Here is a 25206-nt window from a genome sequence, read left to right as displayed (position 1 = left end):
GTGTTGAGGAAGTCGGGAAAAATATTACTGTTCGGATAAAACAACTTTGATTTTTGAGGTTTTGGCCGCCCTCGGACCATTGTGCACCGTCACCTCCCAATAGGTTCCTAAAGCCCTGTCCGAATTTTAGTACTAAAAGCTTAACCTAAGTATGATATAGCCGTCATTTGAGTTGGGAAAAATGCTAGAGCAGTTGCAAAAACATGCTCTATCATGTTATTGATTAAAAATAAGATTTCAATGGACATTTTAGAACCTTATTATGATCTACCCGTAATTTGAGCAGGGAAATTTGCCGAAGTAGTTGCAAGAACACGTTTTAAGGCCTTCCTTAGCCGAGTGGTTAGAGTCCGCGGCTACAAAGCAAAGCCATGCTGAAGGTGTCTGGGTTCGAATCCCGGTCGATCCAGGATCTTTTCGTATTTGAAAGTTCCTCGACTTTGCTGACGATTGTGGCGGTACCACGAATAATTGAATTTAAAATGAATATTAGTTTAAGTTCTAGAGAATAATTTCCTTATGATGACTTATATCATTGAATTACCTCCTGTATATAGACCACTCATTTTGAGTGAAATACTGAATTCAAATTCATTTGTTCATTTGCTCCACTCCGCATACCATTTGTAGAATGAGTTCCCTGTTCGATTCTGGATCCGAGCGTAAATCGACAACCAAGCGATCCATTTGCAGAAGACCGTGATCTAGCCTCGGGCCTCGACCTGGGTTCAAGTATTGTCGACCCCCTAAGTCTTTTATAAAACTTCGGATGGGCAACGAGTTGGATGATTACTTAGGGAAATTGAATGCTTTCTCCCGACAGGTAGAGAAAGTAGTATGCGTGACGGCGATTTTTGACCTTCGCGAAATTCTACTTCGTAGTTTTCGCGCAATTTCCGGCGACGAAGATTTGCAAATTTCGCCCCTATTCTGAGGATCCTTAAACTTGACTCTGTAATTATCGGGTAACTCAATCGGGAGCACCACAGAGACTCCCTGATTCAAAACCTCAGGGTCAGCACGCTCACCAATAAAACTAGCGGTCAAGAAGTTCTCGCACTTAGTTTAGTCTACCACAGAAGTTCTTGAAACACTTTATTAACTGGCTAGCTTCACTCCCACTTTCTTAATCTAATCTAACCTTAGCGGGCCCCTTCTTCTTCTCTACCACCTTACTGCTACCGGACCTCTGCAACGATGGCTTCTCTGACGTAGATCGGTGCAGAGCTCTACCTCGTCGACGATGTCTTCTGGGGTGGCTTGGGGTATGGACCTTGTAGATCCACTGCGTGTCCTGGTCCTGCCGATATGGTAACGGATCGGCCTTCGGCGGGTTCGTTGCCGGAATGCTGCACCAGATGAACACCGGGACACCGCAGGGATGATTTACAAACGGTATTTTAAACCGGCGGGGTTCTGCAGTCCACTTCGCCTTCATTTCTTCCACGTCTTAAACTCTCTTTCTTCTCTCTAACCTTTTCAATCCTTCACTTTTAACTTTTTGGTATAGCCTTTAACTGCTGACTGTTTCAGTCGACAAACTCTGGGCAAGTCAAGGAATTAAGGAGTCGTCGACTGTCTTGCGGTCCCTGACCTCGTTGCCCGGTCATTGCCCTCTTCATGAACTCAAGGACCCCATTACGCCACCCCTCAAGGCTACCCAGAAGATGGTAACCAAGCCCTCTGGTGGTGGGTTTTATCACTGCGGTGGGTAGGTGGCTGCGTAGAGTAGTCTAGGGTGGTGGAGTACATCTAAGGCTGCACGGGAGTTTGAACGGTGGAAACATAACGAAGTACAAGTTTTCCTGACATTTCACAATTTAAATTCTACGAAACGCTAAACACGAATTTCCCGGTGACTCTCACGACATAAAATAACCAACACTTACAACTCTTTCACTTCGTTCTGGTCTGCGGAAGAGGCGAGAGCGGTCCAAGTTTAGTTTGACCGCGTAGTTGCAGTAACATGCTCTTTCGTGTTATTAAATAAAAACAAGATTTCAATAAAAATTTTAGGACCCAATTGTCGATAAAGAAGAAGTTAAGAAATGGATCTTAGCAAATGAATACAGAGGATCAGCTAAACTTATGCTGTTACTGATAATTGGTTAACAGAAGCTCGGTTGAATTTCATAAATGTTCACACTTTCTATCGACGTAATGTATCATGTTGATGTAGAACCATTTTTCTATATATTATTTCTACGTTACCAAAAATGATGTGAGGCACATTGTAAAACCATGTTGCGATAATGTGTAGACATTGTGCCATGCTGCAGAAGTCTGCTTCAAATAAATATTCAAGAAGGAATGATATTTAGAGAGTTAAGATCCATCATCATTTTTCGGACATTAAAAGCAGCTTTTTATTAAATTTCATCAAAAATGTGTTCGCCCTTCTCTATTGAACCAGAAGAAATAAGGGCCCATTCACAAATTTCATAACGCTAAAGGAGGTGAGTGGGTGTCCTAAAGATGCCACGGCCTACACAAAAATTGAATAGTATTCATACAAAAAGTGTTATAAGGGGGTGCGTGGGTATCCAAAATGGTGAATTTCAGCGTTACAAAATAAATGAATGAGCCCATACGCTTATTATTATTCGTTTTTCTAATTTTTAAGATCAAAAACTGCTTTTGAAGTGATGATGACGACGACGATAACGATGATCAAGCATTGACCATTAATTTGATCAATATCAATATATTATAACTGGGTTTATAAAAAAATATCTACAAAAAGGATACCATAACGCACCCTAAACTAACTCATTCCGAAACCTCCTTGGGTTGACCGTCCGTGCGAACCACTTCATTGTCCTTCAGCTCGTATTCGTCTGTTTTGGATAGGCCGCTGAACTTCATCACGTGGGCATTGGGTACGTTAAGCTGCTTGGCGAATCGGATTGCTACGGAAAGAAAGAACAGGTCAGTAATCGAGTCCCAATTCCGTAACAGTACCCTGTACACTTATGAGTTTGATTCACTGTAACCCCCCCTAGGGCAGCTCAAACTACTACTCACCTTGCGGCATCGATGCTTCCTCATCCGTTTTGTAGCCATAGTACTTGGCCCAATCGTTCCGCCCGGTGTAGATCATGTAGCCGACCCAACCGAGCGCGTTCCAGGCCACAATGCTGTACAGGATGCTGATCCGTCCTTTCCACTGGGCGGCCCGATCCACCGGCAGGGGATTCATCCGGCGACGGATCCATCGCCGAAGCCAGCGCGGTTGTGGGAACAGGGACATCGTGTTCAGTCGGTTCCTGCCTCTTTTCTGGAGGATTTCACGCTGAAATTTACCGGCTTCGATCCGGATTGGGACTCTCGCGAGATGAATCGAAATCAAAACACAATCGTACTGGGGGGGATAGGAAAGTGGTGCGCGCATGCTTGCATAATCAGAGATGTGAGTCGATTTTTGACGTTTCTCGCTGTCACAGTTTGACACCTTGCTCGCAGCGCACGCAGGCACGACGCTAGCTGCAGTTCGTCTTGGAGTTGGTGCAGTGCAGAATCAAAACAATGTCCATCGACTGCCAGAAACCACGCGTTCCTCAAATTTGTTGAAAAATTCTACCAATCCGTTGTAATCTCGGAGTGATTTGCTGTGGGAGGTCATTGGAAGCAATAGTTACCGGGTTTCGGTGCCACCGAAAATGGATTTCGCCAAAAATATACTGCAAAAGTATGGCTGGAAGGAAGGTAGGCTTTCGTCTAGTTTTGCTACCCTTTGCTTTGTCTCTTTCGAAGTGAAAGAAAAATCTCGAGGATTTTCTACGTAAAAGCTTCATTATTAATTGTGTGTGTAAGACTTAAAATTTTATAGTTTTATAATAATATTCCAATAAAATAGTACAACATATGAAGAAATATTTTTCAAAGCAATTTTGCATTAGAGCATAACTATATTTTTTCATAAGGGGTCGATGTACCAATAGCTAAGAAAAAATATTCGTATAAAATCGGAAAATAAAGTCAGCGACATTAGTTTTACATCATCCGAAAGCTTTTTTATCTTGGTTTTGTGGAAAACATATAAAAACTACGAAAACTCATATTTTTGTATTTGTTATCGCTTGTGACACTATAGGAATGTGCCTATAGTAGCATTGTATCTAATTTCTGTTCCTATAGTAGCACTAGCATCACGGCGTTGGCAAAATACTGATTAAAACCGTTTTTACAAAACTTCTATATTTTTCCTTCAAAGTGCGGATCAAAAGCTTTCGATTGACCAAAAAAGTTCTTATTTCATCAATTATTCTGTTCAATAAAAAATAGTTTCTCTTAGCAGTGCTACTGGTGCTACTATAGGAACAATAGGTTAACTATAAGTGCAAGGGAGCTTAAATTTTAAGCAAAACTTTTTTTTCTGTCTTTATTAACGAGATTTTTAACCCTGGGCTAGTTCATCTCGGGACCAACAGCTTTACTTCCCTTCCGAAGGAAGTTGTCACTGAAGTTTTTAGTGACTATCTCGGGGATGGGATTCGATCCCAGGTCCTCGGCGTGAGAACCTGGGATCGAATCCCATCCCTGAGATAGTCACTAAAAACTTCAGTGACAACTTCCTTCGGAAGGGAAGTGAAGCAAAACTATTCCGATCATTTTTTGAACAAAATCCAGCTGTGTATCAATTGTACTTAGATAAATAGCTCCTGACCTTCATGTCAAAAAATATTCTGCAATAATTTATAGCAAAACGGCCGTAAAAAGCCACTAGTGCGACTATAGGGGACTGTCTACTAAGGGAACAGCGACCCTTAAATATTTAACACTCCAATTTTGGTTGTCTGCAAAGTTAATTGTGAGGCAATTCATCAATATTTATATTTGATATTGATTTTAAATACTGTGAATCTAACTTACCATCTCGACATGCCTATGGACAGTTCGATGTGTTTAAAATTTCCAACCGCGATTTTTGGACGGAATCTACGAAAAATTGTCTTTTTGTAAATTTTACACCTTATCGAACGCGACGAATTCGACGATTTTTTTCCAGGAATTCCTCAGGGGATTTCCAAAAGCAATTCCTCCGGAGATTTCCCCTAAGAGCTCCTCCGGTGTTTTCGTCCAGAAATTCCTTCGTTTCCTCTAGCAATCTCGCTGGGGATTTGCAACAGGAGATTTACTCCAGGAATTTCTCCGGGAATTCCAAGTATTCCTCCGGAGATATCCCCCAAGAACTCTATTGGGGATTTTTCCCAGAAATTCCTCTCGGGGGCTTTCCTCCAGGAATCGCTCCGGGGATTTCCTCCAGAAATTGCCCCGGTGATTTCTTTCAGAAATCATTCAGGGGATATCGTCGAGAAATTCCTCCAGAAACTCCTCTGGCAATTTGCTAGACTTTTTTTTTACAAGAATTCCTCCGTGGATGTCCCCCAAGAACTCCTGAGATTTTCTCCAGCAATTCCTCAGGAGATTTCCTCCTGGAATCTCTCCGGAGTTCCTCCAGGAATTCCTTTCGTCCTGAAATCGTTTTGCAATTCCTCGGAAGTTTCTCCGGAGGTCCACCGGAAATTGCTTCGAAATTCGTCCGGAGTTCTTCCAGCAATTCCTCTGGATTTGATCCAGGGATTCCTCAATAGTTCTTTTGGAGCTCCACCGAGAATTTCTTCGGATTTCCTCCATAGTCCTCCATATTGCAAACCAATTGAACTCCTTTCCACGTATCCAATAATGCTTTCGGCAGTTAATGACTGCTTTGACTGTCCTCCAGCAGTCCTCAAGAGGGGCTCGCCCTCATCCGGCAACGCTGCCTCAAGATGGTGCGCGTACGCATTGGCGACATCCGGTTGTTTCAGTCGCGCTTGATTGTACCGAGGCGGGCGTCGCTACCGTACATCGTTGATGACGGATAGTTTTGGGCGCAGTTTCACCATCACCAGGTAGTGGTCGGAGTCAATGTTAGCGCCACGATAGGTTCTGACGTCGGTTATGTCGGAGAAGTGCCGTCCATCGATCAAAACGTGGTCGATTTGCCGATACGGGAGGCTGTGCTGGAAATAGATGCTAAGAATGACCATACTCTTGGAGGCGGTGAAATCTATTAGTCGTAGGTTGTTCTCGTTCGTCAGCCAATGGGCGCTGAACTTTCCAATAGTCGGTCTAAATTCCTCCTCCTGACCAACCTGAGCGTTCAAACACAGACAAACAGACGTAACACTTAGAACAAATCTGGATCAAACTCATAGTCACGAGGACATGTACGCCCAATGCTAAAATCGGTGTGTTTGGCCGACAGGCCAACAGATGGCGGTAGTGTGTAAACGTCATACACGAACAAAAACGATGCAAGCGCTGCGAGTGGTGGATTAGCCACCTACCATATTTTTGAATCGACCGTTAAAAATGTGGTCGATGGACAATGATGAGAGTGTGACGTCTGTTTGTCTGTGGTTCAAATCTCCTATGATGATCTTGACGTCGTGGCTTGGGCAGCGGTCGTACTCGCGTTCGAGCTGAGTGTAAAATGCAGGGCTGGTAGCAGTCAGACAGCAAAATAATAGTGACTTTAGTGACCAAAATGATCAAAAAAGTGACCAAATAGTGACCAAAAAGTGACTTGAAAACAACAAGTATTAATCATAGAAATGGCTAGAAATGAAAATACGTTCTGCGTGTACTACTACCCCTCTACTAGCAACATCAATTTCTTACAACAAAAAAGTATTCATCTTGCGATATATTTTTTTTTTGTGAGCACCATTTATTTATAAGTTTTTTACACTTCTATTTTTGAAATAAGTGTCGATTTTATTCATTGGTCGTCTGTATTCCCAAATTCCTTGGGGGACCGAAGCGTAGCCATAGCCCACGGTTATATTTTAGGCTACAGATTTTTTTCTCGTGTTCGGTTGTTCATTTGTTGAAACAATTTAATTAAATAAAATTCCTGTTAATGAGGATCATTCTGGTGAAAATTCATTGAAGATTTTGAAGTAGAGATGCAAAACGATAATAAATCGAGGGAAAATGTTTGGTTGCAGACAAAATTGTGGCGAAAATCCTAAAACATTCTGAAAAAATCCTGACAGAATTCAAGGTTCAAAACCAAACGAAAAGGGCTCATTCATTTATTTCAAAACGCTGAAATTGGCCATTTTTGACACCCAACCCACCCCCTTGTAACGCTTGTAACATCGTTAGGATACCCACCCACCCCCTTCAGCGTTATGAAATTTATGAATGGGCCCAAAATAGAAACTCATGCTAAATTTGTGGCATAATGTCTGTAAAATGAAACCATTTCTCCCAAATAAACAATTAGATGAATGTTCCGCATAAAGAATTAGAATATGATTGCAAGCCTACTTCAAATATCTATATTTCAATTAAAAGTTTCAATAAATGAATTACTGAAAATAATCATCACTTAGTGGCGACTCGTAACATCACGTCTTATCTGATCTACGACCTTGAAAATTACTATTTTTTCATGCTTAGATTACAAAGCAAACAGTAACCGATGGAAATTGCATTTTTGTGGCTGAAATTAAAGAAAAGGTGGATTTGACGATAGGTAATCGCTACTGATCTCACTATTGAATAATTATTATCTTCCAACAATGTTCAAGATTTCATTATAGAAACGTGTGTTTGTATAGAAATAGTTTAACAAAGCTGTGTAAAAAATCAGTGTCAAGAGTAAATCAATGGAAAATGTTTTGTTTATTTTTTGTAATTTCGAATGTGATTTCTGAAATGACTTCAAGCAAAATAAGTACTAGCTATTGAAGTCAGATGAGATATTGGTCCTGGTTTTTGCCAAAATTTTGTAAAATATTTCGGACAAAAAATTCATTCCAGAGTTGCTTTCTAATGTTTGCCAGAATCTTCTCCAAAACTTTTCCTAGGAAATTTTTACATTTTCCGTTGGAAATGTCTACGGAATATTGACTTGAATACTTCCAGAAAGTTATCCGGGAGTCCATACTTTTCTTGAGTCAAGAATCTTGACGCTTTGATTCCCAAAACACACTATAATTGTCTTTGTGATAACAAATATATATTTCTATCTGTTTGTGTTTGAAAAGCTAACCCAGCCCAGAATATTAAATTTCATTATCATCAGATCACAAAAGAAGTGACTTTAATGACCATTTTCCTGAAAAAAGTGACTTCAGTGACTTTTTGTTGGAAATAGTGACTTTTAAGTGACCAGGTCAAAAAAAGTGACCAAGTCACTAAAAAGTGACTTGCTACCAGCCCTGAAAATGCGTTCTTGTCATCATCAGTGCTTCCGGGGTGTGGGCTATGCACGTTGATTATGCTGTAGTTAAAGAATCTGCCTTTAAATCTAAACTTACAAATTCCTTCGTTGATCGACCACTACCCGATCACGCGCCTCTGCATATCGCCCATCACAATAAAAGCTGTTCCAAACTCACCTGTATTGCCGCAGCCCTGGTAGATGGTATGGTTATGGTCCCGGGATTCGGGACAAAAATCTATGCTTGTCCCGGGAAATCCCGGGATCCCGGAATTTATCATTTTTTTAATAAAATAATAAGCATTTCGGTTGAAATGGAAGTTCAAATTTAACAATACAATTAAAAAGACATGAAATTTCTTTCAAATTCTCTATAACACTTATACATGGAAGTATGATAAAAACTTAAGTCATAATATTAAAGCAGTTTGCTTCAAACATTTGAAAAGCCATAAAAACTGTAGAGCAAAAGAAACGATCAAAGATTATTAAAGGTATTGTGGATCATGCTAAAAGTTACCATGACTCCACAGTTATGGGTCGAATAGTGTGGAGTCCAACCTATACAATTCAATAAAACGACATGGAAAACGTAAAATTGTAATTTAAAAGCACGAATTGAATCGTTTTAAATTGGAACTTCGGTTAGTGAACTGTTTTGAGTGTAATATTGACCAAGGATTGCATAAAAATTAAAAATTGTATCGGTGTCTGAAAACCATATTATGGATCAAATTGTGACATATTACGGATCAGTGCGCAAGATCAAGAGATTTTCAACTCAATGCATCTGTATTGCATGATTTGGCGAAAGTTAACAATGTGTCACTTCTTCTTCTTTCTGGCGTTACGTCCCAACTGGGACAGAGCCTGCTTCTCAGATTAGTGTTCTTATGAGCACTTCCACAGTTATAAACTGAGAGCTTTCTTTGCCGATTGACCATTTTTGCATGTGTATATCGTGTGGCAGGTACGAAGATACTTCTATGCCCTGGGAATCGAGAAAATTTCCTTTACGAAAAGACCCTCGACCAGTGGGATTCGAACCCACGACCCTCAGCATGGTCATGCTGAATAGCTGCGTGTTTACCGCTACGGCTATCTGAGCCCCATGTCACATATTACTACAAAAAATAGCAGTGGGTAAAATGCCTTTTTTATGATACTGCATTGTAGTAACTGAGACATGAAGTGTTTTCACTCCACACCAAGTTTGCCACCCATTTTTGTCTACTAAAAAATGAAATTTACAAACCTTGATGTTTTATTAGTTTTATCCTTAGTGCTATTGTATGAGAATGTCGAATCCAATGCTTGAAATGCCAAAAATCTACATTCTTTGGAAGTGATCCATAACCGTGGTAAACAATCATTTCCTGATCCATATTATGGATCACTATTTAGAAGTGCTAATATTCGGTATTTAGAATCAACAATCAAGAAAAATGTTTTCTAAAGATGAATTCATACTAAATCCAAGTGAACGAGCATGTTTTATGCTATAACATTTGAATTTTACCACCTGTGGGAGCTTATGAATGCTGGCGGCACTTCTTACACAAAACCACCATATAATGATAGCTGTGTGGTACCAACTAAACATTTGTCAAATACACCGTTATTTAGCGGTTGAATGTTGTGCTTAACGCTACAAATGGTAGAAGGCAAATACTATAACATGGGAAAAATATGTTTTACGTCAACGTTTATGTTTTGAGCGAGTTATCCGATGTTGAACGCCAAAGTGATCCGTAACTGGGGGTGATCCGTAACTGTGTGGGCATGGTAATTACTGAAAATTATTTACTGAAGTTTACTGCCGTGAATCGCAAGTCAGTGATATCTGCATTTAGGTCAAAATTGAGTTGATATCAGTTTTCATTATTGTGTATTTCTTCACTACTGGACTGTGAGGTGCGGCTTCATAAGTGCGAAAATGCTTATAAAAGTGCGAGATTGCATCGAATCATGTTAGTGTCTTCAGAGCACTTATTCTTTGGACTGCGATGAATAATCCCACTGAAGACACCGACTCGATTTTATGCAATCGCGCACTTTTGTTAGCATTCCCGCACTTGTAAAAATTTCTGCGATAGTCCAGTGAAAAAAAATACGCAATATATCTTCTAATAATCCTCCAGCTGCACTAACAAGAAATCACTTTTTGTTCAGTAAAATTGAGCAAGAACATCAAGTCGAGTTGTCCCATAATGAACAGTAAACTCATTCAGTCCCACTGCAGATTTTCGCATCGTTATTTGGTCATCTTTATATTTTTCTTGGAAACCTAACGGAGTGAAAAGCAAAAGTTTCATTGGAATCGAAACATGTTCCAATCTCCTGGAATTTTTTGAATATTTGTATGGAAAACGAGATTGAAAACATTCTCAGTCAATTTTCTCAATGCCTATTTTTTACAGATGGTACCGACTTGCGATTTGCGGCAGTTTAGGTTTACTTTCAAATTTGTTATCTCAGCATAGGCTTATAAAAATGCTAATATTGAAAAGAAAACTTTGCAACTAGCTAATAAAAATATGTGTTTCTTACTTGGTAAATGGATGTTTTCGTAAAAATAATTACTCGTGTATTCTCTTTTTCATCATGTTTTTCTACTTTATCAAAGAAGGTTGATAGTGAGGAAAAATGTCATTGTTTTTCATTAAAATTTAGTGGTCTTCATCAAATTCTACGTACATTGCGGGAATCCCGCAAAATGCGGGACTCTAATCTTAGAAAACAACAGAATTTCAAACAATGCTAGAAGAGGTTCTAACAAAATGTTACGAAAATGTCTTATACAATCCTGATTATTATTGTTGAACAATATTCTCACAAAGTTCAGTGCAGTTTTTTTTTAGAGAAACCTGGGCTGGATTCAGGCGTAATCATGAGCACAATTCCTACGTAATCTTCGGCAAGATAATCACAGAAGCAAATATCTATTTTTAAGTTACTCACATAACTTTTATTTGATTCGTTGTAGATCCGATGTTCTCAAAAGAGTTCTTGGATGACCTTAAACAGTCGTTGGGGAAAATTCTCTCTTGTTAACCTTTAAAAGATAAATAGTTGTGCTTGTAGATCTAAATGCGTTAACTCAAAAGGGTAGTCGAAACCAAAACATGATACTCCACAACTCCATTGTTTAACTTTAGCAGATAGAATATTTAGAAAACTGAGAGAGTGAGTTTAGTGTCATAGATTTAGGTGTAATTTCAATTATCAAATTCTCTTCAACTCCTAATTTCTTCTCAACTTGAAACCACAATCCAATTAAAAAAAAAACATTCTCGAAATAAGGGATCTAATCTGACTAAATTATTTGTCCCTTTCATTTCCCCTTCCAGGCGATGGTTTGGGCAAAAACGCTGACGGTATCGTGAAACCGATCAAGGCCAGCTTCAAATTCAACAGTTCCGGTCTGGGCTCGGATCAGGCCAAAGATCTCACCAACAACTGGTGGGATCGGGTGTTCAACGAGGCAGCAAACAACATCGAGGTGGGTCCTTCGGGAAAAATCACTCAAAAGGAACAGGATGCCGTAGAGATTTCCAACAAGAGCTACTCGGTCAAGAAACTGAAACAAAAAACCGCCGATGGAAAGGCCAACTACGGTGGATTCCTTAAGGCGTCCACCTTGCTGACGAACGTCGGACGGGAGGAGGATATCGAAGGCCACGTCCAAACTGAGGACATCGAATTCAAAGCGGCCAAAGTTCTGACTGACGAGGAACTGTTTGCGGCCTGTGGAGGTCGAACCGCCCACAAAGGAGCCCGCCACGGGTTGAACCTCACAGGCAAGCTAGCTCGCATCGAAGCGCAGAACAACAAACTCCTTCAGGAGCTGGAATCCAAATCATTCGAGAAGGTCATCAAAAGCAACGACTGGCAGCAGGTTCAGAAACGCAAAAAGTCCAAAAAGAAGAAGCGCAACGAGGAACGGTGGAACGAACGGCACCAGGAAGAGGAAGAAGACGACCTGAAGGATATGGTCCACAATGCCAACTACGTGGTCAAGAAGAATAAAAAGAAGGCCAAGGAGGAACAGCGGATGGAGAGCGACCTGGTGGACGAACTGAGCGAGTCGATGGGACTGTTTGATACATTGCCGGAAGAGGACGGTCACGAACCGGAACCGGGTCCAAGCATCGAGGACGAATTGGATGTGCTGAGCGAAAAGATCCGCAAGCTCGATCACAATTCGGTGGTCATCAAAAAGAAAGATAAGAAAAAGAAGAAAAAGGCGAGAGCCCAAGAGGAAGACGAAGACGGAGGGGAAGACCAATCGATGGATCCGTCGGCAAAGTATAAGAAAAACTACAAGAAGGAACAGAAGCTGAACAATGTGTTGCTACGGGAACTGGTGGACCACGAAGTCGAACCGGAGAAACCCGTCAAGCCCAAGAAGCTACTGAAGTCGGACTCAGAGGCGTCGGATAGCGAGGAGGACGTGGTGGCGCGAATCCAAGCGGATCGCGAAAAACTCCAGTCCAAGATTCCGAAAATCAAGGTTAGTGAGCTGACCGAGGAGGACCAGCAGACGGTGGCGGAGAAGTTCAAGGAAAAGCACCGGAACGGTCTCAAGCGGGTGAACCGGCACAAGGCCAAGAAGAAGAAGAGCAAACGGAAGGCCCGGCAGTTGTCCAAGCTGGCCGACGTCCTAGAGAAGCTGTAGCGGGTGCCGGTGGTGTGTTCACAGGTCTGGGCTTCCGACTGGGAGAGGAGATGTTGGGGGAAATACACAAAGCAATTGCAGATAAGCCTTTTAGTTTGCTGAGAAGATCTCCGAAATCTTGGTTTTGAATTATTTTTGTCGTCGTCATCGTTGTGAAGTACGCTTTTGCTATATTAGAGTAGATTTTACTCGATTCAATAAACGTTTATTGAAAGTCTTTGAATTCAAGGCGGCGTTTGATAGTTAGGTTCTTCTATATCACCTCCAATCTTGGGAACGACTTCCAGAGACTAAAGGGTCTTGTTTTTTTCCTTACGTTTATTTGAAAGACACTCTGTGCTCGTGGCCACCACTGTGCCGGAATCAGTTAATCTGTATCTTCTTTACCGACACATATCTATTTTCAACTAAACTATAGCTGTGTTCAATGACTTTGATCGAACTTGCTCGGGGTTGGTTGTACTAGCTCGTATTTTTTGTCAACAAATAACTGTCAAAGCTACTTCGAGCAACTCCAAGCTGCTTTCTCAATGAACGCTCTTTTTACTCTTTTTACTAATTTACCGGAATTCCACGTGAAAAAAAAATTCGCGCACTTAACAATCCGTATCGCTTCGGAATTTTGCTTTTTTTTCTGAATGTTTACGTTTTTAAACGTCAAAAACACGAGCTACTGCGAGCTGGTTGAACTAGCTCGGACTCTAGCTTCCAACCTGTTTCGAGCGACTCGGAGTTGGTTGGATTCGGCTCAATGAACACAAACCCGAGCGACTCGAAGTAGGTTGGAGTGGCTCAATGAACACCAAAAGCTGACTCGCAAGTGGTTGCAACCAAGTTCGAGCAGCTCGTTGAACACAGCTTATATTTACAGCTTCTTTCACTCTCTTCTACTCTTTTACTCTCACACCGAGCAGGTAGAAGAGTGCTTTGCTGTTGTCCAATCAATCAAATTCCATATAAGCCATAGTCCATCATTGCTCTTGCGGTGGTTCGTTTTGCCGTGTTCCTGCAGGAAGTTTGAGTCGTTTGAGGCTAGCTGCCTGCGAAGAGGGTCAGTTTGTCTCAGTCACCATCTGATACTGACGGAGGATGGATGTGCTCCCCAAAGCACGGTCCTCCGTGCGGCGTCTTCTGATGGCTGGACGGGTTTTTTTTTGTGGAGGGGCTGGGAATCGAACCCATGACCTTTCGCTTATGAAGCGAAAGCGTAACCTCAAGGCTACGAAGCCCCCTCTAAGGGGTCTTGTTGTAGAACTCGAGTCGATCAGTGACTCGACTAGAGTAACCATCGATTTAATCCTACTTAATCCTATCCTTAATCCTACTTCAAAAATGATCTTTTGCATAAAAGAGTCACTTTAACACTTCAGTCGTCGCGCTGTTGTATTTTGTACAACACTGCTGAAAAAACCTCGCTTTTCATTCACAACAGAAGCGTGGTGGTTCTGACGGTAACGAACCGCGCGACGACTGGAAGGTTAAAGACCTTCCATTACATAATGAGATTTTATGGAGATTTGCATTTAAATAGTGATTTAGAATAACGCCCTGAAAGCCATTAGTAACCGAATGTGTATCCTGTTGCTTCTAAGTATTTGTATGGATTTCCAGCCAACCCTAGGATGAGAACAAGATCATCCTCTATCTCCCATTGGTAATCGTGCTACACCCTTGGTTACCAATATGGATTTCAGGGCGTTATCATGAATTGTGCGTGATATAGAGACTCGACTTTTAAAATAAGCCCCAAGAATTAAATCCTGCCCAGAAAGGGAGTTTCGTTCATAATCAACCCCGCCTGCCGCATTTAAGGGTACAGTTCCTTAGTTTATTTACCACGGGCATCTTCCGCTTGTCGCACTAAATAAATAGTAAATTACAAATTGGATCGCCTTCCCTAACAGTTACCAAAACCTACCGTTAATATTCAGCTAAAAATTGATCATGCACGACGAGATCCAAATTAATTCTTCTTCTTGCCCTGCTTGTTGGCTGCCGATTTGGACTTGTCCTTGTCCTTGACGGCTCCCGCTGCTGCCGCCGCCGGAGCTCCTCCGGTGAAGAACGACGTGATCATCTCACTAATCTCCGGCATGTCGTTCGTCATCTATAACGGAAGAAAGAACAGTGAATATGATATCTTCCCCAGGGATGGTAGCGACTAAATGTCTCGAAAATAGGAACCTCAAAAGAACTCTTGCCTCAAAAAGTGATCGAACAGGAATAAAATAAGCACTAAGAAAAAATCTCTTTTATCTTTATATATCTTTATATAGATATCTTCTAGAATTTTTCTAAAGATAACCAGATAAGTTACCTCAGAGATTAAAACAGGAATTTCTCCGAAGATTCCTTCAGATCTTTTAGAGAAATGTTAAAGTCATCCAGGAATTAATCCAAACTATCGAAACCCCTCGCTTCCTCTAGGACTTCTTCAAATATTCTCGTTTAGAACATCTTCTAGAATTCAACCGCCAGGGATTTCCTACAAGGTTTTCTTTCAGGATCTTTTTTATGATTTCAATCAGAAATTTCTCTGAGAATATCTTGAAAAATTACTCAAGAGATTCTTTTAGGAATTCGTCCAGAAAATCTTTGAAAAGAATCCTAAGAAGGAAAATGTCAACAATTTTTTTTCAGAAATTATTTATTTATTTTTTAATCCAGGCGGAATTTCAGAAGGAAATGATGAAATTTGATAAAGATATAGAGTAACCCTTGATTAACATCCACAAGATTCACAAATCAAAGACACAAGATTCGAAGGAATCCTGAATTCTTGAGAAAATTTTGGATACAATTTGCCAAAATAACTAAAAAAAATATAAACCACACGAAAGAAAAATATCTTGCATACATTTCTTGAAAACTATCGGACGAAACCCCTGAAGAAATTTGTGATGGAATGATATTAGAAATTACTAGAAAGATTAATATGGTATTAGTTGTAATGAACTTTCAAAGATTCCATTAAGTGTTTACTTGAGAAATTGCTCATAAATTGTTTGGACGAACTTCAGAAGTAATCCTTCAATGAAATGTCGGAGAAATTTGGGAGAAACGAGAATTTTTACCGAAAACTATAAAAACTTGTGCTATGGTAATTATTTTTATTAAATGTTCGCTTGCTAAGATTTCACCGGAGTCCGTAAAATAATTTATGTGTGTATGTCCATAATTTCCGAAGATTTCTTTATGAGTTGAAATAGTATTTTTTTTTCGGACTTTCGTTCAAGATACCTACAAGATTTCAAACAATATTTTTCCAAGGTTCAATCTACAACATGCTTCAAAGGAATCTCTTCAGCAAATCCTCCAAAATTCAAAGTTATATTTTATCATTATATTTTCTTTTTTTTAATTATTATTTTCCCAATTAGTAAGGCAAATCAAAACGAAAAATAAAACGCTTTTCATAAAAAATGTAGACTATTTCGTGGAGTTTTTCACAGAAATCAAATAAAGGATAACGCTTACATATGATAGGGGCAATGGGGGCAATATGAACATACAGGGCAATATGAGCCACCCCGGATTTAAGTGTTTTAATGTACCTATAGTGTCATTATGATCTGCTAGAGTATGCTTCGAATAGCCACCATAATAAAAACCGTAAAAATATTCGTTTTAGTACTCGAAATATTCACAAAAATGTATAAATTTGTCGTTTGTCATAAAAAGCTTATAACTTTGGCAGTTTCCAATTAAGACTTCCTTTAACTTTAACTTCTGATAACACTGAACAATTCGTGCGCTAAACCAGATTTGTTCGTAAACAAAATTATTGGAAAACAGAATATTATTTAAACAGTGAAATGGCGGGGCAAAATGAGCCACCTAGATTTAAGGTAACAAACAGTATTTTGAACATGAAATTGCATTGGCTAAATATACTAGATTATGTTTTTTACTGTGGTGCACCATTACAAGAGAAACAATTAGCTGAATTGAATACTAGAATTACATGGTATATTTACTATGTGTTATGTATCTATCAAAATAAGCCGTTAGAATCAATAATTTCAAACAAAGCTACTCAACTTTCCTTTCCAATATTTTACTGTTTATCATTAGCTCTTCTCTACATTGTTAAAAAAAAATCATATGATTGAATGAGGTGGCTCATATGGTTGGTGAACATGCGGAAAACCATGGTTTTCAAAAACGTTCCTGAAATAATATGGAAGTTAATGTTAACATTAATCAACATGGAAGAAAACAGTTTATAATATAAGTCACTTGCATTCAAACGATAGTTTTTGCTGTTTTTCTATGCATTCCATGGCGTTTTCCTTTGGTGGCCCATATTGCCCCGATTACCCCTATTAGTAAATCTAAATAACATGCACGATCTTACTTATTTGAGCTGCAGTATTTATGATTTTGAGAACCTAAACTATAGGTTTTCTTTATGCACTAGCCTTGCGATACCTTACATCGAACAGGTACTAGTTATTATGAAATTTCTCAAATAGCCTAGAAATATCCAAAAATATTCCAATTACGGAACACTACAGATTCTGTTCCAAATTCTAACGTCCTATAAGGTTGATTCCTAGTTTGAAGTATTTCCTTCCATGCCATGGTTGCATTTTGTAAAAATATTACTTAGAATTTTATTGGAAACATATTCGAAAAACATTATTTTTTGTGGCGTTTTACACTATACGGGGCAATATGAGCCATGCATAAAATGTTGTACGGTGTAATGAAAGAGCAACCGTCTTATTCAAACACAGAGAGAACTAATTTTATTGAATTCAAACATAATTACAAGCTATCTACAATATTCTTCAGAGTTTACTACGACAACATAAACTTGTTCAAAGGACACTGATTTTTATACGCGTTTTTTACATTTAAATTATACACTAAGGTTTTTTTACGTCGGTTGATGTCCCGCGTTAAACCGTATAGGCCTGAGTGAAAGAAAAACAACTAAAACTCACACCGCTCAGCGAATACATAACGGATTTCAATTATTTTTTTGTCAGTATTCTCATACTCATATCTAGTTACGGAAAGTGGCCATAGTATTTCGGGAATGTTCTTATGGCCAGAGTTATTCCGGTGGGTCACTGGGTCAGGTCGGGTGAAAAGGGTGCTGTTCGTTTGTGCCCCTGGAGGTAAGCAAATTTCTATTAAGGTGAAACATCTCGGAATACATAGATGGCCGTCACAACTGGGGCAAAGGCACTAAACTGGAGAAATAGTTGGTAAACGTTTCAGATCTTCTTATTTTAAGCTTTCTGCTAGTGCACAAAGCCAAAATAAAAAGTGCACTGTTGTTGGATGCTTCCTTCGCGAGATTTGTGCCTTCGAAGTTTCAGTGCAATCTTAGAAGTTGATTCCAAACTGTTTCACCTTAAACAGGGTGGCCACCATATTTTCAATTTGAAATTCCCGCTTTTTTCCCGGTTTTCCCGGTACAATCGCCAACATTTTCCCGGTTTTTGATATAGCTAATTGAAGATATTTCAACTCAATTCCTAATCTTTTGATCTTTTCTTCATGAAAGTAAAGAGTTCTCCAAAGCAAACAACACACTTAGAATGAAAGAAATATCTGTGAAATATGATTCAACAGATTTTTCTGTGGAACAACAGTGGTTTCTACCTAACTGTCAAAAATTCGGTGAAAGCTAAAATATTACAAAAGTTTGTGAAACTGACATGAAGCTCGATAAAAATCAATCTTTTTACCATATACCGAAATTTACACTGAAAATCTGTGAAATCATAAGGTGTGGCCGGCGTATTTATAATTACGAATTCTGCTGAAGTTTTTGTTTTTTGTATATTTATATAAATATATTGGACTTCACTTCAATCATCACATGTCTAATTTTGTTCTCGCTATTCAGAAGAAGAAATCACCGGAAATTCGTAAAATATCTCCGAACTATTCAATACTTTTGACAGCTGAAGCTGGAAAATTCATGGATTGATCGATGAAATAAAACATCAATATTCGGTGAAATTGCACAGAAATTTGTGATTTATTCTAAGTGTGAAGTTTAAGGTGAAATTTAACGAAGCCACACATGTAGAAGCATGTATCTCTACCTTATTTATTATTATTTTCGTTGATTTTTCAAAGAATGAAATATTAGATACATTTTTAAAATACAGTCATCTCTCCCTAACTCGTTATTGAAGGGACCATCGAGTTAGGGAGGTATCGAGTTAAGCAAAGTATGCTGTTTCGCTCAAGAAAAGTAAAGAAATTCCTTGACTGAAAGGGTCAAGAAATTTCCTACAGAGAGCCCCCTTTGAAGTGACATTTCTTCTCAACTGCGTACTGCGATCAGAAAAAAGAGATTTTCTTGACCATTTCTTGGGAGAAATTTTCCACGCATCGAGATAGGCGATTCCTTTTCTTGTCAGTAGCAAACCGGCCTTTACAGAACACAAAACCAGAGCAACTGCGATCCAAGGAACCATCGAGTTAGCCATGAAAACCAACTTTTACTATGGTTCACTAACTCGATATCGAGATACGGATTATCGAGTAAGGGAGAGTTAACTGTAATTTATTGTAAGAAAAAAATATTGTACCTTGATTCAAAACATCGTGTCAAAAATATTAGAGAAAAGGTTAAAAAATGTTACCTTGACAGTATTGGAAAGATTTGAAAAATATTTCGAAACATGGTTAACGATGTTGTGAGGATAGTCGAACATTTTTAAGACACATAGTGTAGAAATTAAGCATTCCAATGTGTTATTCGAACATAACGGTTTTCTACGACTTCTGGTCTGTAGCTCCAAAATTTCGTTCAACAATATTTCCCGGTAGTCATTTCAAATTCCCGGTTTTTCCCGTCTTTTTCCCGCTTTTCCCGTTTCTCCCGGTTCGGTGGCCACCCTGCCTTAAAGCTTGCAGAGAAACCAATCGATCTTTACAAGTGTGTGACAACTAATGATACAGCATAGCATAGCATAGTATAGACTGACTGATGTCCGGCCATTTGGCCGAATGCCGTTTGGCCGAACGCCATTTGGCCGAACGGGTCGTTTGGCCGAACGCCATTTGGCCGAACGGGTCGTTTGGCCGAATTACGCAAAAAAGTAATCGAATTGCTTCAATGCTGATGAGTAGGGTTCATAAGTGTGACCCAATAACTGACCAGCTATTTTTTTTTATTTTTATGATGTGGCCGAATTGTCGCTTTATTAGTGCTTCAAGAGAATAATTAAAACGATCAGTTAATTCAGGACGAAGTTGTGAACTCGTGTCAAGACTCTAAGCTAATGGTTGGTTCGTTTCTGGGTTACCAACGGTATGCTAGGTTTTAAAGTGATTTTCGAAGAAATCCATCGTTGATAATGCTCGAAGGAGCATGCAACCAAATCAAAAGCCCACACACTGCTCCACAATTGATTATTGGCAAACTTGAGACGAACTGAATTAGATGAATGCTGTACATAGGTAATTAGAAAATGATTCCATGCGTTCCAACTGAATGTTCCAATAGATTAATTATTGAAAAAACTATCCTATCTCTCTGTGGCGACTCGTAATCTCACGTTTTATATGATCTATGATCCACGACCCTGAAAATGAATAATTTTATATAATAAGATTATAAAGCAAACAATAAACGATTAGAATCGCATATTTTTTACTGACATCCATGAACAGGTGTATTTGACGTTAGGGAATAGCCACTGATATAACCATTGATTATTTTTATTGTCTAACAATGTTCATAGGAACATGTTTTTGTATAGAAAAAGTTGACGAGTTGATCAGTGGAAAAGATATATAGCATTATTTGTTCGAATTTCTAATGCAGGGTTGGAGCGGTCAAACAGCAAAATAATAGTGACTTTAGTGACTAAAATTATCCACTTTTTCGATAAACTATAAACACTAGTCCAAAAAAAAAGTTCAGAAATGAAAGCATGGTCTTTATAATTAGGAATATTGACAAGCCTACACATCATGTGAAATTAAACATGAAATTACAGAGCTAGGCATATGCGCAACAGTTTTAAATCTCGCATTTTGATCAGTATAGGAAATCTTCCGGAAATTCAAAATTCATCATTTATGAAGACCAAAAATATGGCAAAATTGTTCAGCATTAAGAGCGAACTATATCGTCAAAAATCATTAAGGCTGTTTCATATACCAGAGTTGCGGAACAAATTCCTGGAAATAATGCTGTATGCATTACTTGGGAAATTTCAGGAAGAGTTCGGGAACAAATTTGATATGATAAAAAAAATGTTTGGTGTTCCTTACAAAAACATAGCTAAATTATGGAATTTCCGGCAGAATCGAGAACTTAAAAATAGTAGAGGAAAAAATTCCAGTAAGAATTTATTTAAAATATCACCTTCACTCACTCACACGGTAGCTTCGAAGCTTTATCTATTTTCGATGAACTCTAGAAAAACTAAATCAGATGATTATTGTGCCATGGTAGTTAGAGAATAATTTAGACTTATATCAATAATCTGGATATTACTCAATAGTCGAAGTGTCCAAAACAATCGTATCACTAAAGACAACACTTATTTTACACTGCTTTCGAAACAATTATCCCATGTGTGTTTTAGAAACGTCTATTGCTATTCCAAAGCGTATAATTAGAATAGAAATACAGTCGACTTTCCACAACTCGATGTTCTATAACTCGATGGATTTTTCAGTCCCTTAAAATTCCCATACATCCTGCTCTCCATAAGTCGATATTTCTATAACTCGATATCTCCACTAGTCGATGCCACGTGAGAGGATAATTTCTCTCCATAACTCGATATCTATTTTAAAATCGTTCTTTTTTCGGGAAACTTGGTCTAGTTCTTGTTTTAAGGTAAATAAATACTTGAAAGTTGGAAAACATGAAAATAAAAAAAAATATTGTCAGTAGGAAAAATAACGTCATTGTTCGAGCATTTCGAAAAAAGTTTTCAAATAATAGTTTATACAATACTATCAGCAAAATAATATTGCTTTCTTACAGAAGTGATGATATATGTATTGGAAATACAGAAATATGTTCATTCGATTTTGTGATTTTTTGTTTCGGTATATTCTATAACTCGATAATTCTATAAGTCGATAGTCCCATGAATATCGAGTTAAGGAGAGTCGACTGTAGTCGGTCGAAATCGTAGAGATGAAAAACGTAGGTTTAATCTGCGAGAAATGGCGGATTTGGTAAAATTTTTGAATTATTTCTTAAAAAAAAAACTGAATCAGTTTCGTGGTAAATTATAATAGACATATTTCATGTACAAGATTCTGGCAAATTTGATAAATAACTTTTGATAGACAATTCAGAGAAGTTTCAGGTTTCTTACTTGTAAGACTTTTGTTGAGGGTCCTACATAAGGTAGGTCAAAGATCCCTTCAGGCTATTCTTCGTTGATTCCAGAAATGCAGCTAAATAAGCTCAGCAGGTCTGTCAGAAATTTGTTTTGTTGACATTTGAATTTTTTTTTGTATGGTATTCAGTTGGAGCTGCCTGACAGCTTAACTTGTCAAGGCTGAACCCTCGGTCTGGCTTTTGCCAAGTTTCCCCTCTACCAGGACCAATACTCAGACGGACTAGGCAATGGCGCCCACATGAACACTGCCTTTTTTTATTAGTATTGTGACGTGGTAGTTTTTGAAAAGTACCCATATTCCCTTGCTTCTGAGAAAAGGAAGCATTGTGAAAATCAGCAACTCCATCAGAATTTGTTTGTAACAGTACTGTAGTGGTGTCATTACTAATACTGTCTAGTCGAAATGGTTTTGAATAATATGTCATTCAAGTGCTATTCTGATTTCTCCTGTCTTGTCAATTGTCGTCAAGTCTTAACAAAATTAGGCTGTTTAGTAGTAGTTCTAGTTAATTTCATTTTTTGTTGTTCAAAGTATTTATTGGTCATTACGTTCATATATCCATGAAGAAAAAAGTCGCTTTCCTTGTCTGTTCAACATTTTTTTGAAACTTTCAAGTGTACCCTTAATGATCGATCTCAGCGTTTTACTTTCCATAGTCATTTTTGTAGTGAATATTTAAGAGTAAAGTTACCTTAGGCTTCTATTACAGTCTCCTACAAGATTCACTTTTCGGTGGCAAATGCAATGCTTCACAACGCCTAATTTCTACTTGTGGATTTTGCGAAAATGAAGCTGGAATTAGATTATTTATACCGCTGTTACAAATGAGGTATTTCTTATTATGGCAATATAAAAACCATATTAAAATAAGATTGTCGCCACTTATTTCTACTCAGTGAATCTACTAGTCATTTTCCTCAAAGTAATATTCCCTATGAGTACATGATAACGATGTTTCTCGCTAGCTAATAGTAAGAGTGGCTACGGATCATTCTGGTTAGCAAAAGGCAAACTGATCGTCACCAATAGTATTAATGTCCACATCGAATAGATTAATTATTTGAAATGGGCATCAATTCTATCAATGACGCAGAATGTCCGTTGGATCACATCCGAGATATTATTGCGTCTATGCCATATGAATTATGACGCGGCTTTAGGAAAAAAATGCTAAAATGTGATACCACCACTACAGGTTACGCCTTTGGTTTCCATCATATGGGTCAATGGATCATGCCCTCCCATCGCGGCAAGGTCGACATTTGAATTTCGAAGCTTTATCACAAAATCCAACAAAATAATGTAAGATATTCTGTCAGAACTGCCTGTGCAATATTCATTTGAGTTCATTCAGAAAGCTAGCAAAAAGTCTACAATTTTTTTGATACGCTGATCGAAAAAAATAATTTGCGTCAGAATATCCAGTAAAACCTGTCCTGCTTTTTAATTTTAAGGTTATCCAAGTTATCGTTGATTTACCATCTGGTCACGAAAAAAATGACTTTAGTGACCATTTTGCTGAAAAAAGTGACTTTTTAGTGATCAGGTCGGAAAAAGTGACCATGTCAATAAAAAGTGACTCGCTACCAGGCCTGCTAATGTAATTTCTGAAATGATTTCTGGCTTAATTAGTACAGTCGATTTTCGACTGTCGATATCAACGTTGGTAGCCCTGGATTTCTATTGTATTTAATATTTGTTGACAGCTGAAAACTCAGCCCGATTAGTAAAAGTCTTTCATCAGATGGGTACCGGTTTAGTGCAACGAACGAAAGTTGACTGTGTACTCGCTAAGTCCTGGAAGAGTTTTTGACAAACTCTTTGAATTTTTTGGTCGTTATTCCTAATCTTCTCCTCCAGAGAAGCTTCGATGAGTTTTTATTTAGAAAGGAGGTTTAAGATTTTCTCTATAGAGGAAGTTCGCTGATAATTAATTAGTAATTAATTCAGCAGTTATGTCCAGATATTGGTCCTGGTTGTAACAAAAAATTGCAAAACATTTTGGCCAGAAAATTCATGTTTAGGTTTAGTTCTCAATTTTGCCAAAATCTTCTCCAAGACAGAACATTTCTAACATTTTCCGTTATGATTTTACGGGATATTTACGTGAATTCCTCAAGAAAGTTAACTAAGAGCCCCTATCCTTTTTGACATTTACCAGAAACCTAGAAACCTTTTAGAACAAGTTTTTTTTAGATTAGTGCCCATAGTGGACTGTTGTAAAAGCCTTGCGAGTCTCTTAAAAGATACTTGACAACAGCCCTCTAATTTCCCTTTCCTACTTCCGGTAATTACCTTCGACAGATTCAAGTTCTCCATCTCCTTCTTGGTCTCCGGATCGCTCATCATCTTGGGCAGAACGAGCATAATGAGCAGCGGCAGGATCATCATCAGCACCATCGGATTAAACAGGAAGTCGGTGATCTTCCACTGTTCCCGCTGCTGGAAGTACCGGAACCGGGTCAGGGCCTTCAGCTTCAGCGGATACGGAACCTGGACAACCTGCGAGGGCTGCACGTAGTTGAGCTTCCGGGCGCGGAATTTTCCCTTGGGATTTATTTCCACCCGCACCGATTCGTAGTAGTAGTCCGGATTGAGGATTTCCACCACGTAGCTTCCGGACGGGACCGAGCTGATCACAAACGACCCGTCATCCTTGAGGAATCCTTTGTACTCACCGCCGTTAATCGAGATTTGCGTATCGATTTGCCAGGTAAGATCCGACCCGCCGAAAAGTTCCGGCGGATAAACGCGACCCTCGATGGTGTACCGGCCGGTTTCGTCGAACTCGTCGATGGAGGAATCGGCCACGGTAGTGGCGAGCAACGCCAACAATGGAACCAGCAAGGATTTTACCAACATTTTGTTCTTTTTCGCCCAGGCCACTGGAATCCGAACGAGTGAAATAAATCCGCGACTAATCAGGCGATCGGGTGAAAAAATAACATGAGCTGTCCCACAAAAGATT

At 38.9% G+C, this 25206-nt stretch overlaps 3 protein-coding genes across 3 annotated transcripts; 1 reads left to right on the top strand and 2 right to left on the bottom strand.

Moving 5' to 3' along the window:
- Window positions 1–2347: 2347 nt before the first annotated feature.
- LOC5575641 lies at window positions 2348–3378 on the bottom strand. Its single transcript, XM_001655739.2, has 2 exons — window positions 3025–3378; window positions 2348–2909 (listed from the first exon to the last, which is right to left on the bottom strand). Exons 1-2 carry the CDS (start codon window positions 3248–3250, stop codon window positions 2770–2772), a joined length of 366 nt encoding a protein of 121 aa, XP_001655789.2. The 5' UTR covers window positions 3251–3378; the 3' UTR covers window positions 2348–2769.
- Window positions 3379–3469: 91 nt separating this feature from the next.
- LOC5575642 (G patch domain-containing protein 4) lies at window positions 3470–13124 on the top strand. Its single transcript, XM_001655738.2, has 2 exons — window positions 3470–3705; window positions 11569–13124. Exons 1-2 carry the CDS (start codon window positions 3660–3662, stop codon window positions 12894–12896), a joined length of 1374 nt encoding a protein of 457 aa, XP_001655788.1. The 5' UTR covers window positions 3470–3659; the 3' UTR covers window positions 12897–13124.
- Window positions 13125–14702: 1578 nt separating this feature from the next.
- LOC5575640 (ER membrane protein complex subunit 7 homolog) lies at window positions 14703–25206 on the bottom strand. The gene is made up of 2 exons (XM_001655737.2): window positions 24534–25206; window positions 14703–15003 (listed from the first exon to the last, which is right to left on the bottom strand). The coding sequence occupies exons 1-2, from the start codon at window positions 25098–25100 to the stop codon at window positions 14860–14862; spliced, it is 711 nt and encodes a 236-aa protein (XP_001655787.1). The 5' UTR covers window positions 25101–25206; the 3' UTR covers window positions 14703–14859.

This window comes from Aedes aegypti, chromosome 1 (genome assembly GCF_002204515.2).
Source record: "Aedes aegypti strain LVP_AGWG chromosome 1, AaegL5.0 Primary Assembly, whole genome shotgun sequence".
Classification (NCBI taxonomy): Eukaryota; Metazoa; Arthropoda; class Insecta; order Diptera; family Culicidae; genus Aedes; species Aedes aegypti.
The sequence above is the reverse complement of the archived record's forward strand: the minus strand, read 5'-3'. Positions and strand labels throughout refer to the sequence as shown.

Coding starts and splice junctions, on each gene's coding strand:
- LOC5575641 (XM_001655739.2), bottom strand. CDS start 3,250: ATGTCCCTGTTCCCACAACCGCGCTGGCTTCGGCGATGGATCCGTCGC. Junction 2,910..3,024: donor GGAAGCATCGATGCCGCAAG/GTGAGTAGTAGT, acceptor TTCTTTCCGTAG/CAATCCGATTCGCCAAGCAG.
- LOC5575642 (XM_001655738.2), top strand. CDS start 3,660: ATGGATTTCGCCAAAAATATACTGCAAAAGTATGGCTGGAAGGAAG. Junction 3,706..11,568: donor AAAGTATGGCTGGAAGGAAG/GTAGGCTTTCGT, acceptor TTCCCCTTCCAG/GCGATGGTTTGGGCAAAAAC.
- LOC5575640 (XM_001655737.2), bottom strand. CDS start 25,100: ATGTTGGTAAAATCCTTGCTGGTTCCATTGTTGGCGTTGCTCGCCACT. Junction 15,004..24,533: donor AGAACTTGAATCTGTCGAAG/GTAATTACCGGA, acceptor CTTCCGTTATAG/ATGACGAACGACATGCCGGA.